General features: G+C 33.7%; 2 protein-coding genes across 6 annotated transcripts; one reads left to right on the top strand and one right to left on the bottom strand.

Moving 5' to 3' along the window:
- The first annotated feature begins 589 nt into the window (after positions 1–589).
- LOC129797983 (nicotinamide/nicotinic acid mononucleotide adenylyltransferase 3) lies at positions 590–11,724 on the top strand. 3 transcript variants are annotated; one of them, XM_055840902.1, is made up of 5 exons: positions 590–772; positions 846–1,234; positions 4,850–5,106; positions 5,283–5,604; positions 10,491–11,724. In XM_055840902.1, exons 1-5 carry the CDS (start codon positions 700–702, stop codon positions 10,530–10,532), a joined length of 1,083 nt encoding a protein of 360 aa, XP_055696877.1. In that variant the 5' UTR covers positions 590–699; the 3' UTR covers positions 10,533–11,724. The 3 variants fall into 3 exon arrangements, with proteins under 3 accessions (XP_055696877.1, XP_055696876.1, XP_055696875.1); XM_055840901.1 differs by lacking the exon at positions 10,491–11,724 and adding an exon at positions 9,549–10,088 and having other exon boundaries at positions 602–772; XM_055840900.1 differs by lacking the exon at positions 10,491–11,724 and having other exon boundaries at positions 602–772; positions 5,283–7,079.
- A 1,641-nt stretch (positions 11,725–13,365) lies between these two features.
- On the bottom strand, positions 13,366–16,464 carry LOC129797985 (beta-1,4-galactosyltransferase 7). Of its 3 annotated transcripts, none has more exons than XR_008751377.1 (3): positions 16,271–16,464; positions 14,873–16,197; positions 14,531–14,668 (listed from the first exon to the last, which is right to left on the bottom strand). XR_008751377.1 is itself a non-coding variant. In XM_055840905.1 (3 exons), exons 1-3 carry the CDS (start codon positions 16,365–16,367, stop codon positions 15,347–15,349), a joined length of 897 nt encoding a protein of 298 aa, XP_055696880.1. In that variant the 5' UTR covers positions 16,368–16,447; the 3' UTR covers positions 15,289–15,346. The 3 variants fall into 3 exon arrangements, 2 of the variants coding, with proteins under 2 accessions (XP_055696879.1, XP_055696880.1); XM_055840905.1 differs by lacking the exon at positions 14,531–14,668 and having other exon boundaries at positions 15,289–16,197; positions 16,271–16,290; positions 16,342–16,447; XM_055840904.1 differs by having other exon boundaries at positions 13,366–16,197.
- Positions 16,465–19,439: the final 2,975 nt, after the last annotated feature.

The following is a 19,439-nucleotide window of genomic DNA, read 5'->3' on the forward strand; positions in this document are numbered from 1 at the left end:
AAATTACTTGATGAAAGTTCTTTATTCAACAAAATGTCATCTTGGTAAAAATATATAACAAAAAATTATCTAAATTTGTAATAATAGGTAAAGTTTTGACAATTTTTTAATCTTACGACATTTTCCACATAAAATTACTTTGTACTATTTAATTGTTGTAAGTTTAGTAAATTTAATTCTTGAGATTTTTGAATTTAACTGCTTCAATCCAATAAATATCAAATATCAATGTGAATTCAATTTTACCTGTTAAAAATTGTCTCCCGTTAATATAAAATACGGACCACCACAAGAGCTGGTATCGAAGAGTATGTAAAATTATAAAAAAAAACAATTAAATTATTTCCATTTTAAACTTAGATTGGTAATACAATTTGAAATTTTCAGGTTTTTATACTTTAGCTAAAATCACTCAATTTGCGTATGATGTATAATACCATGATAAGAAATGGGTTAATTATAAAGTGTATCACATCTTTTGTGAATTTAACAAATTTTACTTTTCATATCATATGATGAAATTTTGAAAATTGCAAGAACCCTAATGTTATCCAAGACGCATGCGTTCTTGCATTCTATCAATTTTCTTGCGATGTTTTCCAGTGACAAATCGTGTTTTGGCAAAGAAGTTGCTGCGTGATTTTCCTCCGTGGAAAAATGTAATTTTCTCTGTGAAAAGCACAAGTGCAGCAATTAAAGATGCTTCCTAAAGTGATATTAATTGCTTGTGGATCTTTTAGTCCACCCACACCGATGCATTTCCGCATGTTTGGTGAGTTTTCCAGTGAATTTTCTTCTTCGCTGTATGCTTAACCCTGTTATCGATCAAACTTTTCCGTCTGCAGAGATTGCCAGGGATTACTTCCAGCAGATGGGCACTCATGAAGTTGTGGGAGGCATCGTTTCCCCTGTCCACGATTCGTACGGCAAGAAGGGGCTTGTGGTGGCTAAGCACAGGATTGCTATGCTAAAGTTAGCCCTGAAGTCGTCAGAGTGGATCAGGATGTCCGATTGGGAGACACAGCAGGATGGGTGGACCAGAACAAGGATCACCCTGCAGTACCATCAGAACTACATAAATTCCCTGCTGAGTGACGACAGCAACAGGGACACTGTGCCTTCGTGGCTGCCGGGAAATCTCAAACAGATGACCGGGACGGTTCAAGTGAAGCTTCTCTGTGGTGCTGACTTACTTGAATCTTGGAACGTGCCTGGACTGTGGGAGAATGATGATGTAAGTCCTCATAAATCTTCTTAGCTTTGTCTTTCATTGTTATTTCTCAGAAGTGATACAATTATCTCTGGCGAAGTAAATGCGCAATTCCTCATTCACTCTCGAATTTTCAAGTCCCTCTGCAAGACTTCAAGGAGCTTGCAAAAAATTGCAAAATGAATTTGATATGTTACTGAAAATGTGAATCGTAAAAGGTTCTTGAAATTGTACCAAAAGCCCTGGAAATAATCTTAAGCTATTTCACTGGAAATCAATTTGAATCATCTCAATTCTCTTCTATTTAAAGATTGGATTCAGCTCGTGATGCAATCCTTTGATCAATATTTTTTAAATCTTTTGAAATTAAGAATTTATACTTTTTACATTAATTTCTAAATTTATTGCAATTTTAGCATAAATTTCTCCCGCATGAAGCATAAGCTGCATGTAATTCTATTAATTTTAAAGTGATTTTAACGCCATCAACGGTTTCTCGATGAAGTTCTTTTGATCTGGAAAGTTAATGAATATTGGATTCCCTCGCTTTTGCATTCCATTTGAACGATATTTCAATAATCATGAAAATTCCGTTAGTGAAAAATACCTATAGGAGAGAGTGAGGCAGCTAAAATAATTGCATTTGCAACGATAATCGTTTTAAAATTCACTAAGATAATCGTAGTAATTTTTGGAATTGGAAAATCACGATTAGTGCTTTATTTTTACGAATGCAAATAAGGAATTTTTAATTTTTTTTTCGTTGTAATGTCTTCATAGTAAAAAATATAATAGTAACACGATTATCGTAATAATTTTTCCAATCATTATCACATGAAAGAGTTCACGTTTCAACCGACGCGACAGTTAGAATTTACAACGCTATTGTTTGAAATAAATTATCTAAGTAAAAATGACTTTAAAAATACTCATTTTAATTTAACAAAAAAAAACTAAATGTTTGGCGTTGTAATATTTAAAAGCTTAAATTTCAAATGATAATCGTTGTAAAATTGAACTTTTTGATAAAAATAATATATATTTTGTCATGATTATCATTGCAAATATTGCTACGATAGTTGTGCTACTGTCGCTGCACGGTGATAATCGTAGTAATTTAGAGTGAAAATTACGATTATCAATTTATTTTTAGGGCTGAAACTAAGAAAATTTCTTTTTGTACATTAAAAAAATAGATATGGGAGTAACAAGATTATCGTAGTAATTTTTTCACTCAATTTTGTAAAAAAGAATTCATTTTTTATTCGAAAGTTGACTAACTTAGTGAAGACCAGTTATAAATACAATTTTTTTTAATAAAAAAAAGAAAATCATCATTATCATCAAACGATTAAACATATATTAAAAATATATATATTAAATAATATTTTATAATTAAATATATAATTAAAAAAATCATCAAGAAAATCATCATTGTAAAATTGAAACTTTTGTAAATATTACTACGATAATCGTGCTACTACCATTCCACGCGATAATCGTAGTATTTTTTTAGCGTGAAAATTAAGATTAGTGTTTTATTTGTAGGGATGCAAATAAGGGAATTTTAACTCCTTTTACTATGATGTATCTATACGTAGTAAAAAAATATTAATATGATTATAACACGATTATCGTAATAATTTTCCCAATCATTATCAAAAAGACTACTTTTTAATCAAAAATTGAAATTTACAGCGATATTGTTAGTTGTCTACGTAAACACCACTTGAACATACTCTTTTAATTTAAAAAAAAACAAAATTATCATCTTTGTAAAATTTACCCAAATTGTTAAAATTCAAAATGATAATCGTTGTAAAATTGAAAAATGAGCATTCGGCTGCAATAATCGTTAAAAATAAATACTACTATATCCATGTTACTCCCATTACATACTATGGATAATCGTAGTAATTTGTATTACAGTGGAAAATTACTACGATTATCTCTCTCTGTTCTCTCGATGTTTCTTTTCGTCCTAAGTTCAAGAAGGTCAAAAAAATTACCATTTTAGCGCTTTTGTTATCATGTTGTCCCAGGCCCTGAGACAATCAAATCCACTTCCTGAGGCCTATAACTGGGAGCCTAAAGGCACAAATAGACCCAGACTGATCCTCCAGAATATTTAGCCTGTAAAATTTAACTATAAAAGATTATGTTAAGGAAATTTATGTAAAGATTGTTTTATCGATTATCCTGGCCCCTTAGTGTATGATAGTTTGGGATAAAGGTTTTTTGTTACATTTTACAGGCTAAATATTCTCGAGGATTAGCCTGAGTCCATTTGGGCCCTAATGCTCACCCTCGTACGAATGCTTTCCTCTCGATTCTCTTCTATTGAGAGGAATGAACTCGTCAATTTTACAAAATTGTGACCGTTACGGCGTTATAACACTTGCACATTAAAATTTTAATGTGATTCACATTAATTGTCGCTTGTGAGCGTCCAAATATGTTATTTGTGTCTTTGAGTCACTCATTATTTGGGGTTTTTCTATTTACTGATAAAGAAGTGGACTTGGCCTGCAAAAGTAAGTTTAAATTTACCTAAAGCATAAATATTTTTCACATTAAAAAATTAAAGAGAAAATCACATTAATTTTTCGCATTAATGCTATAAATCAATTTATATCAAATTTTGCGGGCCAAGTCTACCTTTTTTTTTTTATTTTTTTTTTATTGTGCTTACACTCGAGTCCTTTTCAAGTAATTATATGCTTTGCGTTTATGCGGCCACCGCCGTCTTAGCGTTGATAACCAACCTCCAGAGTTTTTATCAACAAATAGATCAAATTTTGAATATAAAATGATTCAAACACACAAATTACACATTTGGACTCTCACCAGCGACAATTAATGTGAATCATATTAAAATTTTAATGTGCAAGTGTTATAACACAGTTAGGGTAAGTGTAGGGGAAACTGGGGCACCACCAAACAGGGGTACCACCAAACACTGCGATTTTTTAAATAAGTATAAGATTTCAGAGAATGAGACTTACATGAAATCATAGATACTATAGGGATGCTTGTCCAGAGAAAGAATGATCCACATAGTTCAAGTAGTTTAGAAATAAAAATCTTTCACTCTTTAAAAATTCAGTCAAAATCGCATCTTTCAAAAGTGTTTGGTGGTACCCCAGTTTCCCCTATCAAATTTCGGCCAGCTTGCAATTCCGTCCACTTTTTTTGTTCCTCAAATTTCCATGAATTTTTAGTTTTTGCATACTATAGAAATTATACAATAGAAAAACATAACAAAAAATAAAATTTCGATGAACGAAATGATGTGAAAAAGACATTGGAAGAATTCCAGAAGGTCAAGGAACTAATGAAATCTAGATGGCCGAAATAGGCTACCAAAGCTATATCTACATTTTTATTCATTTTAAAATGTATTTAGAATGATTTTAGAGTAAAGCAACAATACTCCTTAAGAAGAAGGAATAAAAAAATCAATTTATATTAAAAATATTACATTTCAAACTTGGGACTTTTGTGTTTGCATGCAATTATGCCGAAATTTGGTGCACCTATCCTACAACTTTATAGAAGAACTGACTTCTATAATAATCTGTCCTAAACTGTGAATAGTTTCTGCTATACACTTCTCCTTTTGCGTTGTGTATTTGGCAGATTGAAGCAATTCTGGGTCACCATGGAATTGTTGTGATCTCAAGAAGTGGCTCAAATCCCGAGCAATTCATCTTCAATTCAGATCTCCTCAGCAAATACCGTCGAAATATAGAAATTGTAACGAATTGGGTGCCAAATGAAGTGAGTTCCTCGATGATACGACGCCTCGTGAGTCGAGGGCAGTCAGTGAAGTATCTCCTGGATGACTCTGTGATTGAGTACATCATGAAGAATTCACTCTTTGGGGCAAATAGTCAGTGAGTACCATTTTTATCTAGATTTCTTTCTTTTTTTAATCGTTTTTGGGGATTATAATTCGGAGTGTTGGGATTTTTGTGGTTTTTTTTGTTTTGTGATGAAGTCCTCTAAACTGATAACATTTTTGTGTTTTCTGTGCGTGCAAAACCATTTTTGTCTGGGAATCACTCTCTAGTAAGTACATTTTGACGCCAAATCACAATGAAATGGCATTCTTGCAAACCCCATCGCCGGGAGATGGGATTGTGCTGAATCTGCATAAAGTAGACAATAGTGGGCATCAGAGGCAATTTGAGGATATGGACGAGACGGACTATTTGTCCCAGAAAAGTCCAGAATCCTCCACAAATGGCAGTGGAAGTGTGGAACTTGTGAGACCGAAGATGTTCTGTTGCGGTGATTCGCTCAACATGAAGACATTGCGCAATAGACCTGGTCAGGCAGTGCAGATACGCACAGATGCATCTGGGAGTCATAGTACTTTTGATACTGATGAGGTGGGTGAAGATGATGATGATGATGATAGCACATGCACATTAACTGCACTCCCAACGGGCGTTGATCGGTCCGATGGTGCTTCCCAAACATCCAGCGATGATGTCGAAACTCTCTCCTCCAGGAGTTACACCGATATGATTAAATTTGTCTTCACAGAGCATGGAATCAGAGTCATTAGTGACAAGGAATATGTTGTTTAGAAAAAAGACAGAGCAAATGATTTTTTTGTAGGGAGAGAGAGAAACATTCAATTAACCATCTTCCACGTAGAGACTTCCATGCATGAGTGACTTTTTTTAAAGAGATGATAAAACACTCTTGAAACAATTTTACTGTTCCTCCTAAAATAACATCTTTTTCAGTATTTATAGAAGTGATATAACAAAACAATTTTTGTAGATGCGAATTGCATGTGGATTTGCATGAAAATACCGTTTTTGTGGTGTGCGTGTAAATAACAAATCTCCTTCGTCTTTTTTCTTCTCAAAGTGATGTCATTCCTTCCGTCATTCTCAAATTCACTTTTTTATCACAGTCCATTAATCAAAAGGTATTGTGGGATTTTGAAAAATCGCATAATGTAAATTATGTACAGAGATTAAACCATGAAACTTACCTTATTTGCTTACAATTTATCAGATGGATTTCTTTGAAAAATCATTACACAGTTCTGATGCATATTTCTCTAGAAGAGAATCTTAAGACATTACTAAGTTATTTAGGATGTTTAGGATTACTCATGTTATGAATCAACAAGAAATGATCCAAATGCCATATATAAAAGAGATAGAAAATAAGGTGGCAAAGCGTCACAGGCTTTGCGAAGTACTCGAACTTGTGTATTGTCAAAAGTACTTTCGCATCATTTACCGTTTATCGGTTCTCAACCGATTTGAACCGATTCATAAATTAATAAAAAAAATTCCCCAAAATAGTTTTAAAAATAATAGGATTGATATTCACTATTCAGATAAAAATTGTTTATCGGTTATGAACCAGTTCATTGCCGATTCGAAACCGATTGGAACCGGTTTATTTTTGTCGGAAATTCCAAGACCTTTCCAACGACCCCAAACATGACCCAATTCGCTTGATAAATGCGCTCTCTAGTGTCCTTTTAACCTTTGACCTTGAAAAACCGTTATTAGAAATTATTCAACGGTATTTTCGCACATGGTCAAAGGCTTAAAATGCACATCGTGGCTTAAAATATACCTCATGAGTAATTTAATTGAATTTTGAATGAAAATTCTTCTTCTTCTTCTCTTCTTTAAAGTTTTTGTAGGGACCGGACGTCAAATAGGTTATGAACCGCTTCATTACCGATTCAGGACCAATTGGAACCGATTCAGTTTTATCGGAAATTCCAATACCTCTCCAAAGAGCTCAAGTATGACCTATTCGGTCGAGAAATACGCTATCTAGAGCCTTTTTGAGCTTTGACCTTGAAAAAACGTTATTAAAGATGATTTAACGGTATTTTCGTACAAGGACGAAATAAAAAATGAGAGGCATTTTAATCGTCTCAGATCGACTTAGGAAGGGGAGTCCTTCGAAAGTCTCAAATCACTATCTCTAACCGTTTAAGTTCTAGGAGTGATACAGCCGGACGGACAGACCGACAGATGGGCAAATAGCGTGAGGCTTGAAGTTACTCAAAACGCTTAAAAGTATATTTCTCTGAATGGAAAAAAAAATTTAAAATTATTGAATTTTCCAATCGATATTCAAATTCGATTTTAATTCATTTTGACACTCAAGACTTTGAAATTTGAACATGGACTATTTCGGATACCACGTGGACGAAGCGAGAAGTAAAAGTGTCTGTCAAAATTGGCTTTAGAAACCGATCTTCGAATTTTTTTTAACCCCATGTGTGACAGAAGCAATTAGTTGTGCTTACAGCTGGAGTTTGATCCTCCAAAAGTGTCTTGGCTAAAAAACAAAAATGTTTTCTATTGTGATAAAATATCGCTGATGTTCGAAAAGTTCAAATAGAATTTTGAGTTTTCATATTCAAATTTCACTCAAGGTTTTAAAAATTTACGAATTACTACAGTTAGGATCTGTCATTGAAGTTACTTTGTTGTACAACTGAAATTTCTTCGTATTCACAGAGTAACTCTCTTGACAGATTTATTGTAGTATTCCGTGAATTTTTATAATCTTGCGCGAAAATTTTAGTATGAAAATTAGTAATTCTATTTAAATTTTTCGAGCATGAGTGACATTTTATCCGTTTTATCCCAAGGAGAAAGCTTATGTACCTTTTAGCCAAGACGGTTTTAGAGGATCAAACTCCGACTGTAAGTACACTGAATTACTTCATTCGCAGCTGGAGTTTAAGAAAATCGAAGATCAGTTTCGGAAGCCAAAGAACCATTGGCTTCGTTCAGTAATAATCTTTCGAAGAAACAAAGACACTCCAAAGCGAATTCAAACCTATTCGAAAATCTACCTCAAGCCTAAAATCGCCGCTTTAGCGCTGATTGTTCTGCCATTTCGAATTTCCAGTATTCTTGACACATCAATCGTCAACAATGTCAACAACAGTGTGTAAAGTAAACGATTGGCTGCAAAAAGCATTTCGTTGTGTAATTTTGTAGGATTTCAAGAAGGCAGAATGTTTGAATTCCAATTTCATTAAAATTGAATGTCCTTCTGATGAACTTATTTACTTTTGTGCAACTAGTCGGTTTAAATGTTCGAACTTCCAACGGGTTTTTAGGTCTCTCTGATATACCTTCGAATCGGTAAAGGAAAAACTTCAACCGGAAAGGGCTCTCAAATCGGGAAGTTTATTACTGAACTAAAATGAGTTATTTACAGCGATTTTATTTTATATAAGTGATCTTATGATAGAACAGGAATATAATGAACCATTTGTTGCTTTTTCTCACCAAAAAAAGTGAAGACTTTCAAATATTTCGAAATTCGAACAATAAGGAATATTTTAGCCACCACTCGGCTGAAACGAGAATTAAACTTCCCATTCACAACTGGAGTTTCATTCTCCAATAGTGTCTTGGATAAAAGATAAATGGAACTTTATTTGCATAAAAAGTCGTTGATTTTCGAAGAATTCACACTGTTTCGAATTCCAGAAAACTTCAAGTGTTGAAAATTAGTGTTTTTTGGCTTATTTTTCCTAACTTTTACAAATATTTTGCAGAGATTCAAGAGTTAAATTTGTGCAAATGGTGGGGAAATTTATGGAATATTATACTAAAAACCTGTTAAAAGTATAACTCAGTAATTTATGAAGGGAATAACAAAGAAGTAAACTTTGTTGTTTGGATTTTTGCCACAAAAAAAGCAATTCGAAATTCGAGCAAGTCGAACAGGTTTCGGCCACCATGTGGACGAAACGAGAAGTAAAAATAACTTTGGTTTTAGAAACCGATCTTTGAAGATTCTTTCTCTTGGGGAAACTGACTACGATCAATCAAAAAACGGCAAATTAACAAGTGTCAGTACCCAAATAGGCTTAGACTGATCCTCGAAAATATTTAGCCTGTAAAATTTGGCAGTAAATATTTATCCCAAACTGTCATATCCTGAGGATAATCGATTAGAACTCATTTGCCAAAATTTCCTTTACCCAATCATTTATTGCTAAATATTTTCGAGGACGTGTCTATTTGGGCTAATTTTCGCAAATTGCCCTTTTTGTATTACGAAGAAAAGTGTCTCGGATAAAGAGGAAATGGTGTATTGTATGAGATAAGAGGTGTTGGTCATTGATAACTTTCTAGCTATAACCAGATAATTTTACTCGGTTACGTTCAAAAATTTGATCTCATTGGTTAATTTGTTTAACTGAAATTCCTAAGTAGCTTTGATATAATGCAACAAATATGCGATTTTTCAAATTCCCAGAATCCTTACCATCTCATTAACTTGTAAAATAGAAATCATTGAAAAATCTCTTCCAATATTCTAGGTCAATAAATATTTTTGTTCCTTCAAAGTATTGTCACTGTGGTAAGGAAAGAAACATCTTTTTTTTGTTTCCTGAAGTGCTAAAAATAAGCCTTTGGGTGTTTTGTTTTCAATCTCGATGTCGTGACACTTTTTATAAACCATATAATTACTTTTTTTCTTGTTTTTGTTTTTTTTTTCACTTCAAATTCTTGCTAGTTTTCAAGCTTGATTGCAAGAATTTGCATCTTATTTTACAAAATACTCACGTGAGCATGGTAATAAATTTCACTTTTCAGGTCATTCTCCTTCTGCTGCTTTCATGAAAAAATGTATACTTCTATTTATTGCTAATGGTACTTTGCAATAGCTTTAAATTCTTTTATAATTGTACCTGATGGCTTGCCTTAAAGGAGTTTTTGTAGGGGTTTTATTCTTTTTATTTTTATTTTCTTTTCTAAGTTCTTTATGGCTTTTTGATGAATTTCTATTTGAAGTGATTGGAAATTAAATATACTTCCCATAACAAAATTGTTTTATGGTGTTATTCCAGTGAAAAATGAACATGTTTTGTTTAGAACTTTAACTGTTCTCAAGTGCTTCTGCATTATCGACATTTCTTTGTGTTGGTTCTTGTCTCGACTGTCGGCAGTCGAGAGAAGAATCAATACAAAGAAACGTCGATAATGCAGAAGCACTTGAGAACAGTATAGTTCTCAAGTTTTTCTTTGTATTGATTATTGTCTCGACTTTCGACAGTCGTGACATGAACCAACACAAAGAAAAGTCGATAATGCAGAAGCACTTGAGAACAGTTCTTATAACTTAAGATAACTTATTCATTTTTTATTTGGAATAGCACCATTATTCTCAATTTCTTGCTAAATTAAATGGCATTATTGATATTTTTTGTTGATGGAAAAGCATGAAGAATAATTGACATATTTTAAAATTTCCTTTACAGGTAAAGAATAAGAAATTGAAGACAACTGCATGCCCCCTTTAGACGATGTTCGAAGACCAAAAAAAAATGTGTTAATGTTATCCAGCTGCTATCTTTTTTTTCTTTTGTGATTGTTTATAAAAAAAAACTGCAAAGGTTCTGTTCTTAGGTGTTTCCATTTTTATGAAAACTTTATTTTTCTGTTTCAAATTGTATAAAATATATTCATGATAAAATTCTAGCTAATAGAGAACTCTTTTGGCAAAAACTTTATCTTATATGTTCTTCTTAAGGGGTTCCCCTCTCTTGACTGGGAGGAAACCAACATTTTATTGCCTCAAACTTTATTTATTCTGTGTTATTTTTTAGAGGAAAAAAAATCTAAGCATATATTTCTTGATTTTCTTTCAACTGTTGACAGTAAAGGAAAAAGGAATAAATATTTATATTTTTTTTAGTAACTATAGCAAGTTGTTACAATTTAAAAAGAAAAATTCACAATAGATTTTAGTTGAATAGAAATGGATTTAGATCCAATTAGTATTTTAATCTCTTGGGTGAATTGATATAGATTTTTTTTTCAAAATGTGAACAAAGACAGAGACAACCATTTATTGAAAAGACTTTCACGTCACGCAATACGTGCAATTGTAAAATATTGATTTTTCCTACAAGGTAGATTGCTGATAATTGCCTCAATTTACTACTCAATCGATATTAAATGAATTTTTTTCTACATCTAAATTATGTACGTCTGCCCTTTAAACAATGTTTAAACTGTACAAGAAAAATTCCTCGAATATTTCCATCTGCAATGACTGAATTGATGAAAATTTTTACACATTTATCATTTCACTAAATACAAATAAAAGGCAATTATCAACTATCAATGTTCATTGACTTTCACGCTTAAAAACTTTAATTCATTATTATATTACATTTTATATCTGCTTTTTATTACCTATTTTTTTTAGATGACTTTACAATGAATGACGAGGTAGTTTATTTAATAATTTTAGCATTAGAAGATTTTGCTCAAAATTCATTATGTTTTTTTACAAAAAAAAAAAAATAATAATAAAGTGAAAAAGTGAGAATTAGAATCAAATCACCCTGGTATGACTTTATATTATAAATAAAATACTAAAAAAAATAATCTCTTTAGTGATTTACTGTAACCATTGACATTACTCTATTTATGAAAAGATAGTTTTATTGTAAAATTTGAATGAAATAGATCGGTTGAGAGGTTAAAGAACTCTGTTTTATTTCTTATTTGAAAATTCCTAATGGCAAAAATATGACTGAGACAGGTTCTAGAATTTCAACGCCTTCGATCGAAATGCTTCCAAGAGACAATAAACTCAACTGTAAATTCTATGGTCTAAATTTTTGGTGATAATTTAATTTCAAACATTCCCATTAAAAATTTAAGTGGACGAAATTACCCCCATGAAGCATATGCATCAAAAATATCTTGTTCACGAATTAATCAAGGTCGATGAAGAATATTGTAGATTTTGGACATCCTTATAATTGGTAATCATTCGATTTTAATCGAAATTTAAATAATCAAAAAAAAATGTTTTTCAGAGTATCCATATTTACCTTTAGGGGAGATTTTGGCAAAAGTTGTCAAAATGAATCTTTTATTTTTCCCCAAACTTTCAGGGAATCTTAATAATTTCTAATGCACATATTCTTATGGGAAATTTACCTCTCTACCCTTTTCCAAAGTTCACTTTTCTCAATCTCGAAAGGAAATACGATTTCCGAGCCTATTTCTAAATTATGATTTTGTGGAAATTCTCAAAAACTAGTGATAATCTCAGATAAGCTTATGGTAGCTGAGATTCTTTACAGGTAACCTAGAAATGTGTGCAACTCGGGGTGCTTGCAACTCGGAATGCGTGAATTGAATTTTGGTGGTAAAGAATCGCGTCGAGTAAACTGTTCTCGGCCACCGAAATGGATCAAATTGGCTCGACGCGATTCTTTACCCCCAAAATTCAATTCACAATCGAATTTTCACGCATTCCGAGTTGCAAGCACCCCGAGTTGCACGCATTTCGAGGTCACCTGTGAAGAATCTCAGCTACCATAAGCTTATCTGGGCTTATCACTAGTCATTTTCTATCTAAAATAATATAAGTGGGGAAGGTCTTAAAATCGATTAATAAACATAAGAGATAGAGTCCAGTCCATATGGACATAGTAAGGGTCGGGGTACAGTGGGTTGGGGTAGAGACGGATGGGACCCATTATTAGAAAGATCTTGCTCTCAGATACAATATATGCTAAAATTTCATCGAAATCCCTTCATAAACACAGAAAATGCAGTCCGAGCAAGACATTTTTGGTTATAGCTCGGGTCAGGGAACATCAAGGGAGGAGTGCGACCCACCGTTGAAAAGGTCTCGACCTCAGCTACAACATACTAAAATTTAAAGAAAAAACATTGTCTAGTCTCCAGAAGTGGTTGTACTACGGACGGACGGGATGGGACGTCCACGAAAATCGATTTTTGGCGCATATGATATTCGTGATCTATGAGTGTCAAAATGCGTAAATCTAAAATTTGGGCCCGATCTGACGAGGTCGCATTTCACCTGTGACCACAAAAGCTGAGATTGTAAAGAATCTCAGCTAAAAAACTATTAAGAAGAGAAGGAACAGCTTTTCTTCCTTTGAATCTCTACAGTGAAAAAATCTCAAATGTCCCAAATTGTAAATGGTTCCAAACAACCTAATTTTAACCTAATGCTTTGAATATTACTGTTTTCACTTTAGTATTCGATGTTCTATATGATTTTTTTCTAATAAAAACATCTCAACTGAAGTATATTTTTAAGTGAAAAATTATTTCATACGAATTTTTCCATGAAATTTTTAAGAATTTTTTTTTCTATTAACCTCGAAGTTAATCTCTTTCTATTTATCCCCATCCCCTTCTTTTGTTTGCTATCTCCCTAAAACACGCCAATATAGGGGTTTCCTAGTTTTCCTCAAAATTGGCCCTGACGATTTCATTCATTTTTGAATAAGTCCGACTGAACATTCGTCCATCGACAGCTTTCATCGGTTAAATCGCCATCTTGAATTATTCAAGGTCAAATAATAAAATATTACATTCAGTCCCGACATTATGCACTTCGGGATTACGCACCTGACGAGATTTGCACATATAATTATGCAAATTTGCCTCCTTTTGAGAGTCAATTTTTGAAATATGTCTGAATGTATACTACTTTGTGACGCAGGAAATTTGAAGACATCATGCTTATTTTTCAGTATAAAACTAGTTTCTTTTATTAAAGTAAAATTTCTTAATATTCTAATAATTTAGTGAAGAACTCTGGCCAAAAAGTACTGTTTGTTGATGAATTTCTTTTAAACAGTTGGATCTTTTTGCTCTGTCTATTTTTACTCCGCGTGAAATTCCTTCTACGACCATTTCGCGCGTTTTTTTTTCGATCCTAAAAATGTGCATAATTCCGGGATTGAGTGTATTGATTTTTAAAAATACCCTGTTCATGAACAATATTCAACTTTAAGATGGTTTTATGGTAAATTATGGACAAATTTAAGTCTATACATTAATCTTGTATGCATCCAGAAAATTTCCGAAAAAGAACACAATCGAGTTCCTCAAATTTGAACGACGGTTGAGTTCAAAATGTAAAATTTGAGGTTATGTGAAGAAAGTTTTGCGTGGTGTCTGAATTAGAACCATTTTTCTCTGGTTTTTCCTCGATATTATCGTATTATATTAACTTCCGCAACAAATTCCATTCATTTCACAATAAATTACACTGATAGCACTGATATATTCTCTAAAATTGATTATCTTAATTTAAGGAAGGTGCATTTCACATGATTTCCGTTACATTTTTGAAAATATCCTTCAAATTTGAGGAGTGAGAAATTCATCACACTTGACTTTTTTTATGAATTTGTCTCATTATAATATTATATTTTAATAACTGGTCTAATGTCTCAAATTTCCAGAAAAGTGCTACTGGTAAAATCCATTAAGAACATTTAAAAAAAATCTTGTCCGAAGGAAGCCCGCTTTCCCCTATACTCTCTAGGAAGACCAATTTTTTGTTTTGACTATTTAGAATCAACAAAAATCCGATCCTTCTGGATGATTACAAACCATAAGGATGTCTAAATCGAGGATATTTTTTGTAGAATCCCTATTAATTCCCGAGCTGAGATATTTTTGATCGAAACATCGTTAACTCTTTCGTCTCTTTTGGGACTCTGAGTACCCAAAGCAGCATATGAATATTTTGTGAAAAAGTATGATTTTTAATTATTCATAACTGATAAAAGTCCTATTCCTGTGGATGACTAAAAAATTTAAAGAATGTCCAAATGTAAGATATTTTTGGTAGCACCTCAATTAATTCCTGAGCGTAGATATTTTTGATTAAAAAATCGTGAAATTGGCTTGCTGCATATGCTGCGGTCCCGAAAGAGCCCTGAAATGTATGATGCATATGCTTCATGTTGTTTTTCCGATCGTTAATTATTTCACGCAATTACCGCTAATTAAAAATTGAGTAAATTGCGTGCACAATAAATTAAAAAGAAAAACTAATAAACAAGCACCGGAAATGTGTAAGTGTAAGCAATGAGAAATTATGACAAAAAACAATTTCGTAAGTTTCCTTTGCAAAACAAATAGAAAAAAAGTCCGTTGCACCAAATTTTTCTTTCTTTCCATATTTTGTTCATAAATATGAGTATTTCATTTAAAGAAAGAATCCCCGAAAGCATTCCGATCCTGAACTATTTTCCATAATTTCCTGATAGAACCTGATTGAGTTATGAGAGACTGAGATGAAGTGAAAAATAAACTAGGTACCTTTTTAGTGCTTCTTGGGACTGCTGGAGCCCTTCGACGCCTCCGATCCTCCATCGCAGTCGCACCAGGGCGTCTTGGTGCGATCGCACTGGAGAGCAATGTTCAGTACCGTGACTCTCGCTCCGTCAATTTGCAGCTCATTGACGGATGAAATGTCGTATTTGAGCGTGTGCAGGCCAGTCTCCCGGTCACGCTTTCTCGTCACTTCTCGCTGATTGAAGCACTTGGCCATGTCCCTCTTGCGATGGGCACGATCGTGGATGTGTCTGAAGGTGTCTTCAGTGCCCGTTGTGATGTTCTCCGGGCGGAAGACCTTGAGTCCAGCATCGAGGATGCGCGTGTAGAATTCATCATCCTCGAGGCCCCAGCCCCAGTAGCGATTGGACATGCCTCTGGTGGCCTCGAAGTGCTCCCGCCTGAGCAGCAGGATGCCTCCCACGAAGGTGGGATAGTGATACTTTGGATGGAGCTGAGGAGAGGCCACGTGGAATGGCCCTCTCTCCGGAAAACCATAACTCAAGTTACTGTTAATGGGCAGCAAGTCAACATCGTGCATGGCGATGTAGTCAAAGAGGGACTTAGTATACAGGAATCCCACATTGATGAGGGAGGCACGATTGAAGCGGAACCTGTCCACTTGATTGAGCACAAAAATCCTATGAGGGATCTTCTGACGATTCAGGAACTCCGTCATGTACGGCGCAAATTGCAGCAGTTCCTCGAAACGATCCCTAAATGGCACCAGAACAGCCAGTCTCTTCCTTCCGGACACTCCCGGATCTCCTGCACTCGACCCTGCATCCAGAGTGTGCAGGAAACTGGACTTATCCTCAAAGTTATCACAATTGCATGACTCTGGAAGGATCAGAAAATTATCAAATTCTGCCCCAGGGAAGAAAAGGGACCCCAAGGAGGGCAGAAGACTCACCTAGTGAAATGGGAATAACACTGATAAAACAACTAATGATAAAACAAACTATAACACATATGCTAAAGAACCTAATATAGGTCACTCGTGAGAACATTTCGATGCAACTATTTACTTCCTTTTGCCATTATTTAATCAAAAAAGTAAATCTCGAGAAATCTTCATGTTGACACTGGCACAACCAAAACACGACTGCATGAAACACTTCAATTGCACTCTGACAAAATCGGCGAAACCTGTTAAAAGCCAAATCGTGGCGAATGGTACAATTCGAAATTTTGAAATTGTAACGATGAAATAGGGGAAAGGCAGGCAATAATCAGTAGTTTTTCGCCACCTGATAAGAGAAATGTACCAGCTATCGTCAGTGTACCCCGGATCGGAAGATTGTCCCGTGTATCCGAACCCCAAAATAAAATGTATTTTTCAAAATTATTCGCTGTATTTCAGCAATAATTTTTAGCTAAATCCATATGTTGGTTCATTTTAACCCATTCAGTCAATCTACCAGAAATACTTGAAATAGATTGTTCATATTTTGGAATTAGTTTCATACAGGTTAACTATTTCGTCTCCTTTTGGACTCTGGGTACCCATGGAAAAAAGATTTTTTTTGGACTATTTAGAATCGATAAAAATCCGATTCTTGTGGATGATTACAAACTATAAGGATGTCTAAATCTAGGATATTTTTTGCAGAATCCTAATTAACTCCTGAGCTAAAATATTTTTAGTCAAAATTCGTGAATTTTCGATTTTCTGCTTCCTTGCAGATATTGTGACTTTTTTGATATTTCTAGACCCGAATAAGGAAAAACCTTTCGGGGTCAATAAGTACAGCAGACTCTCGCTCAATCGGCTCTTTCTCAATCGGGCGACAAATTTTGTTGACAATTTTTACGTTTAATTATGAAGGTAATTTGCTCAAATTCGCTGTAGTTCTTCCTATTTTATTGTGATTCTTTATAATTGAGTGTTTTTTGTGGAATTTACAATGGCTTTGAAGCTCAATTCTATCGCTAAACCGGATGACATTTTTCCCCATATTCCCGATTGAGAGAGAGTTTACTGTATGATAACTAACAATTACAGATTTCAATTTGAGATTACAATTTTCAAAAAACTTGTTCAAACGTTATGGGTACTCTCGTCCACAAAAATCTAGAGGTCAAATGTAAGGTTATCCCGCCAATACCCGCCATTTGCTTTTTGACACCAACCTTGTAAGAAAATTCCAAGCGGGAGCGACATTTTTGCCAATATGGCCGATAATTTTGACATTTGGCAGCGCGGGAGATTGCTTTCAGGGAAGTTTTTCCCATTCTTATTTATTTATTTATTTATTTATTTATTTATTTAATTCATGTCCCTGTATACTAATAATACATTATGGGGCTGTACATCCTGGTTTTGGTGAATTCTGATTGTCCAGGAAGTGTCTTTTATGCTTTTGAGAAAGCTTAATGTGTCTACAATAACATCGTGTTGAGAGAAATGTGTTTTAAAGTGTTATTGTGTGAAATATTTTGAAGAATCTGTTGGAAAGCAGGAATTTGGTGTCTTCTTGACCACTTCCTGGACATCTCAGAAAATACTGGCCAATAATTCTTCTTGTTTCAGTGATCAACCTTGTAAAGGAGTCATTTGACACGCAAAAATAATTCACAAAATTGATATTATTGGCTTTTGGAAAATTGAAGTTTGTCCAAGTTTGTCTCCTTTTCGTTCTTTTGGGGACGAGAGTACCCATGAGTTTTCCAATTTCCCAGAGGCGGAAAAAATTCTTTCTCTACAAAAGTATCATATTTGACCACTAAGACTTACGTTACAATCAAGTGAATTTTACTGAAATTCGTTTGCTGGATATCTTGTGGTCCGGAAAGAGTTAAGAAAAAGCGCAAACTGTTATTAGAATTTGAAAATTTTACAAGAAAATATATTGATAAAATTCTTGCCAAATTGCTTAAAAAAGGAAATTCAATTTTTTGCTAAATATCTGTAAAAATTCATTTTGGAATTATTTGTCAATTTTCAGAAAATTTATATAAAAATTACAAGAAAATGGGAAAATATTTATTGGAAAATAAATTTAAGGGTCCTAGAAATGCTGTAGAAGTCTTACAGAACGAAAAACTATTTAAAAATTGATTTTGTTGAAAATATCTGCACTGGCATTTTATGCCAGTTTGGTATTTTACGTGATTTTTTGGCTCGGGTTTTAAAGTGTTTGGGCATCAAAAGACTGAAATATTTTTTTTTATTGGAAAATAGTGAGCAAATAGTAAAATAAATGAATTTTAAACGTTTTTTATGGATGAATGTTGTATGATTTTATCTAAAAAATGATAAATTTTAGATTTATTATTTTAGATTTTTGATTTTATCTAAAAAATGATAAAATTCTACTCTATATTGGCAGTGTCTGTTATATTCTGGTGGGCAGAGATTTTGAGTGGATTTTTTTTTTAAATTTTCAATTGAAAGATAATCATTCCGGGAGAGCAATTTTGGGGCTCTATATTCAAATGGGGGCTTCAAAAATGTATTTCCTATTCCATAGTGGTAGTGTCTTTTACATTCTGGGCAGGGATTTTGGGTAGATTTTTGTGTTAAATTATTTTCAAATGAAAATTCCCAAGTCCAACTTGCGGAATTAGGGGGAATTGAGGCACCTTTGAAAGTGGGGTACCTTTGAAATTGGGATTTTTCACCTATGTTTAAATGGAACCGAGCCATATTATAATGTAATTTAGCTTCTCAATATGTTCGTGCAGCTAAATTATATCACGATAAGGCTCAATTTTATTTAAAAATAGATAAAAATCCCAATTTCAAAGGTGCCCCACTTTCAAATGTGTCCCACTTCCCCCTTTAGCAATATCGTAACTTAAGGTTATCAGCCGTTATAGCACTTATCAGAGCCACTACTCCAGTTAAAGTGACTTGTATCGTTGGCTTAGAAGAGTCTTCGTCAGGATAGGCCTTTTCCCTCCAACTTCTCGAGGCTCAACAGCCCTACTACAATATTCACCGGAAAGCCTAAGTCAGGCTTTAAGAACAATTGAAAATAGAACACCCGTTGCCACAGTAGCCAAGAAATTTCTTAGTTCCTGGTTCGACTTTGCGAAGTAGAATGAGTGGAAAATACGCGAGCGATGCTTGTGGCAAA

Source organism: Phlebotomus papatasi, chromosome 1 (genome assembly GCF_024763615.1).
Source record: "Phlebotomus papatasi isolate M1 chromosome 1, Ppap_2.1, whole genome shotgun sequence".
Lineage (NCBI taxonomy): Eukaryota > Metazoa > Arthropoda > Insecta > Diptera > Psychodidae > Phlebotomus > Phlebotomus papatasi.

What these genes read in the sequence shown, in the direction of transcription:
- LOC129797983 (XM_055840900.1), top strand. Translation starts at nt 700, where the DNA reads ATGCTTCCTAAAGTGATATTAATTGCTTGTGGATCTTTTAGTCCACCC. An exon ending in GACTGTGGGAGAATGATGAT is followed by an intron (nt 1,235 to 4,849) that starts GTAAGTCCTCAT and finishes TGTATTTGGCAG; the next exon opens with ATTGAAGCAATTCTGGGTCA. An exon ending in CTCTTTGGGGCAAATAGTCA is followed by an intron (nt 5,107 to 5,282) that starts GTGAGTACCATT and finishes ATCACTCTCTAG; the next exon opens with TAAGTACATTTTGACGCCAA.
- LOC129797985 (XM_055840904.1), bottom strand. Translation starts at nt 16,367, where the DNA reads ATGTTCTCACGAGTGACCTATATTAGGTTCTTTAGCATATGTGTTATA. An exon ending in TGTTATTCCCATTTCACTAG is followed by an intron (nt 16,198 to 16,270) that starts GTGAGTCTTCTG and finishes TGATCCTTCCAG; the next exon opens with AGTCATGCAATTGTGATAAC.